The 9541-nt window shown below is 37.1% G+C and overlaps 1 protein-coding gene across 1 annotated transcript; it reads right to left on the bottom strand.

The window, feature by feature from the left end:
- Positions 1-697: 697 nt before the first annotated feature.
- Positions 698-9286, bottom strand: LOC101394417 (olfactory receptor 5G3-like). Its single transcript, XM_087423255.1, has 2 exons — positions 9280-9286; positions 698-1906 (listed from the first exon to the last, which is right to left on the bottom strand). The coding sequence occupies exons 1-2, from the start codon at positions 9284-9286 to the stop codon at positions 969-971; spliced, it is 945 nt and encodes a 314-aa protein (XP_087279381.1). The 3' UTR covers positions 698-968.
- Positions 9287-9541: the final 255 nt, after the last annotated feature.

The raw sequence follows: 9541 nt of genomic DNA, 5'->3' as shown, positions 1-9541 counted from the left end.
CACACACACAGTCAACACAGTCCTGCCCCGTGTGAGCGCCCCGACCTCCCCAAGCAGACCCAGTCTCTCCACAGCGGGAGCCCCACACACTCCGCCACCACCCCACACTCTCCACCCGCTCCTTGTGCACACCCTGCCCCGCTCAAGTCAGCTCAGTTGCCAGGCTGCAGAGAATCCAGTCACCAATCTATGCAGGCCCACACGTTGCCTGAGGGCTTGTTGTTGGGTGGGGCCAGTCTCTAGGGTGGGCTGCCTGCCCTGGCTGAGCTGGATTAAATCGGTGCTCTAGCGGGTGGAGCAGACCCTGGGCTAGCAGGTCTCAGGGAAAACTCCAATGGCGTCTGTGTCAGCACGCTCACACCAGGCCACAACAATGGCCGCCGCCAATGTCCCAGTCCCTGGAGAGGTCTCACCCCTCACCGAGATGCACTCAGGGCCTATTAGGTGAGTCCCTTGTCACCGAAGCACTGTGCACCTTTCTTTCTGGTAATTTTAGGATGCTTTCTGGAATGGGTGAGTTTGTGTGCGGGCCCTTTAAGAGCCAGTTTTCGTTTCTTTGTGAACCGGGTTTTCTGGGGGTGCTACCCAATGCTTTAGTAGCAGGCAAAGTCAGATATTATGCCACTGGTGTCGATTGTGCTGGGTCCACAAAATGCCCACAGCAGGGGCGCTCCCCGGCTCAGGACCCTGTGCCTCCAGGGAGGGTGCGTACCTGTGAGCTGCTCCCGGCGGCCGTGACGCTGGCGGCTTGTGAAGGCGGCGTTTTTCCTCTCCAGAAGGGAGTCTCTGCCTCTTCTACCCCAGTTTGGATTGTCCGTTGTTGCAGGAGTTCCTCTTATCCAGTTTTCAGTTCTGTCTCAGGGGTAATTTTTCCACGAGTAGTTGTAAATTGGCTGTGTCCACGGGAGGAGGTGAGTTCAGAGTCTGCCTACGCCGCCATCTTGACTCCACCTCTAGAGAGTTCTATTTTACCTACATATTAGAGAATTTTTCCTTTCAAACTTCTTCTTGAATGCATCTTTTACTTCTTTGTTCCTCAAGCTGTAGATGAGGGGGTTCAACATTGGGATTATCACAGTATAAAATAGAGAAGTTACTTTATCGACATCTAGGGATGAACTTGAGCCAGGCGGAACATAGATAAAGAAAAGAGTCCCACCTAGGATGGAGATGACTGCCAGGTGAGAAGAACAAGTGGAGAAAGCTTTCCTCCTCCCATCAGCTGTCTGGATCTTCAAGATGGCCACCACGATGCAAAGATAGGAGACCTTGATGATCAGGCCACTGAGTACTCCTATAGCTCCAGCCAAGATGCAAAGCACTAACTTATTGATCCAGGTGTCTGCACATGCGAGGGAAAGCAGTGGTGAAATGTCACAGAAAAAATGACTGATAATATTTGGACCACAGAAAGGTAAGCAAAAAGTGAGAATTGTATGAGTCATTGTGCTTATCAGAGCTGTGGCATAAGGTCCTACCACCAGGTGCACACAGACCCGCTGGGACATAATGAGTGTATACAACAAGGGCTTACAGATGGCCATGTACCGGTCATATGCCATAGAAGCCAGGAGGAAACACTCAGCTGCAATAAAGAGACCAAAGAACCACATCTGTGCAGCACAACCCATGAGAGAGATGCCTTTTTTCTTCACAAAGATATCACACAGTGTTTTGGGGGCAATGGAAGAGGAGGAACAAACATCTACAAAGGACAAGTTGTTAAGGAAAAAGTACATAGGAGTGTGGAGTCTGGGATCAATCCATATGAGAGTGATCATCCCCAAGTTTCCCCCTAATGTGACAAGATAGACAAGGAGAAGCATGACAAAGAGGACAGTCTGCTGAGGCAGATGATCTGTGAGGCCCAAGAAACAAAATTCAGTCACTGTTGTCTGATTTTTATCTTCCGTTGGTCGGTTGTAATCTGTCACAAGAAATAAAAAGAATTTTCATCATAAGAAATCAATCATTGACTGTTACAAATAATATTTATGCTAATAGTAGACTATTTTAAACATGTCTATAACAATTATTGAAATATTGTTCAATTGGAAGAGAATATTCATAGATATTAGGTCTGGGAGTTGTGAAAAGATCCTATGTAAACTTAGGAAATTCACCCTTGATCTCTTTGGGTTTGGTACTCTCTCCCATAAAAAGAGGAGTCCAACTATATTATTAAGAACTCCCTCAAATTATAAAATTGTGTTTGAAATGAGATTTACTCTCCATGTTTCATCTTACTGCATGATGGAATAATAAAACACACTTTGGAATATCGGTACTGGAAATACTTTACAAACCAATGAGACATTCAGATCCTAACATTAGACACCTGGGAAGGACTAAGAGAGAGTCCCTGGCCTTACTGAATGATCAGTGCCATTCTAATATCATTAAGATACAATTCATATATGTGTTTATCAGTCTATACCCTACTCCCATTCATAATAGGATGTGGAAAGGATAATGTACACAACTGACAAGTTATTCACTCTGAAGATTAACAGAAATAAATGATATCTGTTCATCTTCATAAAGAGCTGCCTGAAAAAGAGAGCATAGATTTACCCTATGACAGATGTGAAGAAAGAAGAGGCACCAAGAATCCAGAATGTAAAATTACATATTGAGAGCAAAGAGTGGGGGTAGAAATTACTCCAAACCACATAACTCCAATAAAGGAATATGATGTCATGGAATGAACAAAGAGCTTCTGGCTCTGAGATCAAGTGATCTGGAAAATGTTGGACAGCAAATTGCCATGGAAATTAGATAGAAAATTAAGCATCTGTTGCCCCAAAATAATGTAGAATTATTTTATATTATTTTCCCTATCTTGTATAAACTTACTTTAAGGTGCTTATCCTGAAATCTGTCAGACAATATCAATTATAGTTATAATATATGTAAAATATCAGATGCATAATAATTTAATCAGGCAACACTCTCAAGAAAATATTACTTGCTGACTCATTAGTCAAGGAAGAAAAAATTAAGCTGTTTAAAATTCTTAGGAGAAGATCATTATGGAGTAATTTATATGAAAAAATCTGGTTTAAAATAATATTTATTAGCATTTCAAGTAATGTCCTCTTTAAATAAAATAAAAGCAATGTACTACTCTTGAATTATATAATAATTACTAGGTGGAGCTTGATATATGATACAAATAATGACTATCTCTATTAAATTTATGATCATTTTACCATTATCATGCTTATTTCCTTAATGCTATGTGGAGTATAATCTCAGCAGTCACAAAGATAATTCCAGACTTATTAGGGGCATTATCCATTGCGTGAATGTTTCTGTTTATGCCTGTCCGAATATGCCAATAGAGGTATGTGGAGGTAGGAGGTAATATAGACTGCTCCTATATTTGGTCCAACCACTCACCCTTTCTTTCTTTCTTTCATTGTTTTGTTCTTTCATTCATTCATTCTTTCTTTCTTATTCATTTCAACATGAGTCATTTTGTGTCTTCTGTAAAACAAGGAAAATGATCACTACACCCCTTTCATATCTAACATTCTGTGACCTTAGAATTCCTCAAGGACATTGCAGTATCTCTATATTATAAAGAAATAAATACGAAATTCGGTTCAGAAAAAGTCACACGAACCAGTAGTTTAGTCTCATAAGGACAAAATGCCACAAGTCTCATGTGGACAAAATGCCCATGTCTGCTCTCTTTAGAGAACCTGGGGTGGAGAGGTCATATTCCTAAAGTTCAAACTCATCCTGATGATTATCCACCATACTTTGAATACTTCATATCATCCAAAATGCAAAGTACTCACTTGTCTAAGGATATCCTTTTTGTAGCTCCTTTAACTGCTTCAAAGGAAATGATCTTTTTCTAGAAGGAAAATTAGAACGCTCAACTCCCCTCCTGGTGGTAATCTTTTCCAAGGGTCATGACTTTCCTTGTACTTGATGAAGAAGACAAATCACCCGTCTTGAAGAGCTTGGGAGGAAAGAGATGCTCTTTGACCTGCACATTGCTTCACATACAGCTCAGAATAAGGGACAATTCCTCGAGAGTTTTCAATCATTTAGAGCCAGGTCCCCAAAGAACTAAAACCTCAAGAGCATACACCTGAAGGGAAAAAATTAAAATGATCTTGGTGGCATTTAGACCAAGTATTATTTCCTAATTGTGTCTTTTCTCAAAGAGAGGAATCCTAAGAAAATAATGTAGGTATATTTCTCCCTTTGGGATCCTCCTTTGACAAAAGAGAGTCTTCTTTTCTATCAATGGGGAGTGAAGCATTGAGCAGCCAGCACCAGCTGAGATAAAGCAGTTTACTGCCTGGATTCTGGAGTCACATTTCCTGGGTGTAAATCTCAATTACATAGCTTACTGGCTGTGGTAGTTTGTGGAAATTTTTAAATCTCTCTATGCCTCATTCTCTTCATCTGTAAAATAAATAAAAATGGTTTCTAGCTCACAAATATGTTGGAAGGAGTTAACGAAGTAATACATTTCAAGTACTTCAAAGAGTGTCCAGCACAGAGTCAGTGCTCATGAATGTTATTTAGTGTTATTAGAGGTCTATAGTAGAGTTGGGGAAACAATACCTAGACATAAAAATAAAACAACAGTCCAAAGGAGCATTTGCTTATCTCTAGTAAAAATTTAAAAAATGGTCACTGGACTCCAAAGGAAGGACAGATCACTGTAAAGTGGAGTAGATTTTCAGAGAAGGAATTGGTCTCGAAAGACAGGTAAAACTTAGATAAACTGAAGTTAGGAGGAAAGGCATTTCAGGCAGTGCTAAGAAGATGAACAGAAGCAGGGGAGCAGGAACAGAAGCAAGGAAGTTGCTTGGAATGGAAGGGTCACAGGAGAGAGAAGAAAGTGTAGAGGCTGATGACGTAGGTTGAACTATCTCAATCACCACCTTCTCTGAGAACCTTATTGTTTATCCCAAGAAGAGCTGATATCTCATTCCATCAATTCCCATAAAATTTCACTGGTAGCCTGCTGGTAGTTCAAAGTATCTATCTCAGAATGTTGTCAATAATTGGTGTTGTGTGAGTATTTGTTGAATTAGTGGAAAAGAAACTCCAAAAATCTATCATTCATAATGGCTTATATTTAACAATTAAGATTATATTATGCATTTTTTATTAAAGGTGGTAGGGAAAAAGTACTTCTACCTGTCGTTCTTCTTAAACCCAATTGAAAGCAATAGGAAAAATAACAAAAACAGAATAAAAGAAAATGACCCTTCATTAAACCTAAAAAGTAAAAGTAAATGGAAAATAATAGGAAAAATGTATTTTATTAACAGAAAAAATTATAGGAAATTTCTTGTATTACACTTTTAAAAGTAAAAATATCTGTACTATGGAATGGCAAGGTTGAAAAATAATAACAAAATTATTTCAGGTGATGGGAAGCCAGCTGGCTGAGCCCAGGAAAGAATGATATGAGAATTGTTATCACGTGTGACAAAACAGAAAGGGAACATAGACATTACTTAAAACAATCATGGAAGACAATTGAGAAAATCTAAAAACATAAAATTTAAAAATATACTACAACTTCAAATAGTTTAGAGAGAAAATTGTTAATAAGGCAGAAAGGAAGAGGTAACATACAAATAATTGGTATCTTTGAAGAAGAGAAATGTAATATGTAAAAAGCTTTCTAAAACATGAGAAGATGTCTATCTATGGAATAAAAGAACACAACTATGTCTTAAGGAAAAATGTAAGATAAATAACTCATAATTTATTCTGGTAAAGTGTCTGGACTTCATGTTTTTTTTTTTCTTAATTGAAAAGGAAAAGCTCCAAGTGTTCCCAAAATTCTCCACAACATCACTCCGTACTACATTCATTACAGTGAATACTCTTATAGATGAACTGAGATTTGAAACTGTGGGGATTATAGAAAATGGTGATACAACAATGGTAATATAATGAATAATGATACTAATACAACTACTAATAATACAGTAACACAATAAACACAAACTTGAAAGAAGAGGGAATTTTACAGATACTCTGAGCCCACCAATCTCCTCCTCTCAGTGTAGGGAGTTATTAAATACTGTTTAAATGTGATAAAATAGTATTTTAATGTAAATATATTCTAAAACATAAAAAATTTTGCCACTAGGAGTCTTAGGGATGATAATATAATCTATCAAAATCAGTCTGTGGAAGAAAAGAAGGAAAACAAATGTACTAATATTAACATCCTTCATACTGATATGATTTTAAAGTAATAATTCAAGAAATGGAAGTTTATTGTATACAATACTAAAGGTTAACATCAGAAAAGATAAAAATAAATTATACAAATTTCAAATCATCAGAAGAAATTCACGTATTTTAAATAGTCTGCTGAACATGAAAATGTCACACCACAAAGTAAAATAATTTTAAAAGAGGTATTAAAAGCAGAAACTTTTAAAAATGAAATGGTACAAGTAAGACAAAATTATTTACTGTTGCAGAATTTGTTAAAATAGCAAAAGATTGGAAATAATTTCTTGTCAATAAGGGACAGATCAAATAAATAGTTTTTAAAATGCATTAGAGCTATGTGTGTTGTTGTGACACAGTATTCTATAAAATATTTGACTTTAAAAAGCTAGGAATAGAGGGGGCTGGCCCGGTGGTGTAGTGGTTAAGTTCACACGCTTCACCGCAGCGGCCCGGGGTTCGCAGGTTCGGATCCTTGGCGCAGACCAACACACCACTTGTCAAGCCATGCTGTGGCGGCATCCCATATAAAGTAGAGGAAGATGGGCATGGATGTTAGCCCAGGGCCAATCTTCCTCAGCCAAAAGAGGAGGATTGGCAACGAATGTTAGCTCAGGGCTAATCTTCCTTCCAAAAAAAAAAGTTAGGAATAGAGATGTACTCAAGGAAAGCTTTCATTTATGCTATTTGTAAAAGCACACACACATGTATGTGTATGCTTGCTTTTATACACAGAGAAAAATCTCTTGATAAGAAATCTCTTCATAAGAACCTGTTTGGAGTGCATGGGAAACTTACATTTATTTATATTTTCTGATATGCAATTTAAATTTTGTATTAAGTATGATCATACTTTATAAGTGGAAAAGAACAAACACTATAAATTATCTTGGAAGGAATGTTTAATCAGATCAAAAGATATTCATATATTTATTAATTGAAAAAAAGACATGAAATCTGAAAACATGAAATAGTATGTATAATATGCACGATCTGACTCAAGAATTGTATCCAAATCTACGACTTTACCCATGTCTTCACCTCTAAACTTTATAGTTTCACTTTCTTTCTATAGTTTTACCAAAAATAAGTGTAACATGTAAGCCACCAGCAGTAAAGCAAGAAATTTACTTCTCTAGAAAATATACTAGACTTAGTGTGGTGATCATTTCATAATGTATATAAATATCAAATCAGTATAATGTACACCTGAAACTAGTAGGACCCTGGATGTCAATTATACTTCAATAAAAAAAGAAAAGAAAATATATATGTATTCCAACAGGAATGATGCAAGTGTTAGTAGAGATGGTTCTAGCTTGCAGAGTTTCTGATTGTTGATGTCCCAACTTATGCTACCATCTTCAATTCATTGCTGCATAATCACTTAGGTGTCCAGTATCTAATCCCTGGTATGCAACAAAGTACTAGAGTTATAACGCTGGTCCTGCTGACATGATAAATGAAACTGTAATACCATATCCTAATATCCCTAGTTGTTTATTTGAGTCAAATTTATAGTTTCTCCTGAACTAGAAACAATAATGTAAAAGGAACCATAGCCACTTAACACATTGCGCACTCCTACTACATCATGAGATTGCCTCTCCAATTACTAGCCAGCAAGAAAGAGGTTTTAAAATCATATCTTAGCTAAATTTTAGGCACTACAATAAGCATAGTGTATACACTGCTTCTCTTTGTTACATTGGTGAGCATGCAGACTCTGTTGTGCCTCACTCTTATCATTCAGTGCACATCAGCCAACACGCACTGCTGACACTAGCATTTCTTCATCTGAGGATCTCTTATTACTACTTTTCCACCACCCAGCAAGCCAGAAGTCCCAACAAAAGTGAACACTCCCTGGGATCAAGTATCAACTGAAGATTGATTCAAAGAAATGAGAAAATGAGGCAAAAGTGAATAAAGAACAGATAGGACAAAAAGAAAATAAAAAGCAAGATGGTAAATTTAAGCTCGAGTATATGAATAATCATCTAAATTTTTTTGTGTGTGTGAGGAAGATCAGCCCTGAGCTAACATCTGATGCCAATCCTCCTTTTTTTTTTGCCAAGGAAGACTGGCCCTGAGCTAACATCTGTTCCCATCTTCCTCTACTTTATATGGGATGCCGCCACAGCATGGCATGACAAGCGGTGCGTCGGTGTGCGCCCGGGAACCGAACCCACGAACCCAGGGCCGCCGAAGTGGAGAGCACGCACTTAACTGCTTGAGCCACTGGGTCAGCCCCAGTAATCATCTAAATTTAAATGCACTAGATACCCTTAATTAAAAAGTATTTTTTATATTATTGTGAATAAAGGAAGATCAATAACATGTCTCCAAAGAAGACCTTACTTTAAATATGAAGACACAAGTAGGTTAAAATTAAAAGGCTGGAGAAAGTAAAGTCTTGCTAATACTAACCTAAGGAGAGCTGGCGTAGCTATATTAATATCAGACTAAGTATATGTTAAAGCAAAGAAAATTACCAGGGATAAAGAAAGTAATTCCATAATGATACAGGGGTCAATGTATCAATAAGACGTAACAATTCTAAACGTTTATGTACCTGATAACAAAGATTCAAAATATACGAAGCAAACACAGATATAACTATAAGGAGAAGTAAATAAATCCACAATTAAAGATGGAGATTTCCACATTATTCTCACAATAATTGAAAAAACAAGTAGAGAAAATATCAGTAAGGATATAGAAGACATAGACAATGCTACGAACACAAAAGTTAACATTTATAGAACAGCCCACCCAACAACAGCAGAAGACACTTTGCTTTTAAGTGCACTTAGAATATTTACCGAGATAGATCATATTTAGGGCCATAGGTCTCAATAAATTTAAAAGAATTCAAGTCATGGAAATATTTCTTATATTCATGTAATTAAATTAGAAAGCAATAACAGAAAGATCTCTTGAAAATCCCCAAGTACTTGAAAAACAAATAAACCACTTCTAAATAACCTATGAGTAGAAGAAAAATTTTTTAAAATATATAGAAATTATTTTTAACACAATGAAAATAAAAACGCAACATATTAAAATTAGTGAGAAATGAGTACAGCAGAACTTACAGGGAAATTTCGGGCACTAACAACCAACAAAAGATAAGATAAAGGGTTCTTATTCAATGACTTCAGCTTTGACCTGAAAGAAGATAGAACATGAAGTGCAAGTAAAACCCATGTAAGCACAATGTGATAACTAGAAAAATGCTCCCTCCTCAAAGATTTCAGATCCTAATTCCTGGAATCTGTAAATGCGACTTGATTTGTTTAAAAGATTTTTGCAG

This window comes from Ceratotherium simum, chromosome 34, assembly GCF_057802395.1.
Source record: "Ceratotherium simum simum isolate JZ-2026a chromosome 34, ASM5780239v1, whole genome shotgun sequence".
Lineage (NCBI taxonomy): Eukaryota > Metazoa > Chordata > Mammalia > Perissodactyla > Rhinocerotidae > Ceratotherium > Ceratotherium simum.
The sequence above is the reverse complement of the archived record's forward strand: the minus strand, read 5'-3'. Positions and strand labels throughout refer to the sequence as shown.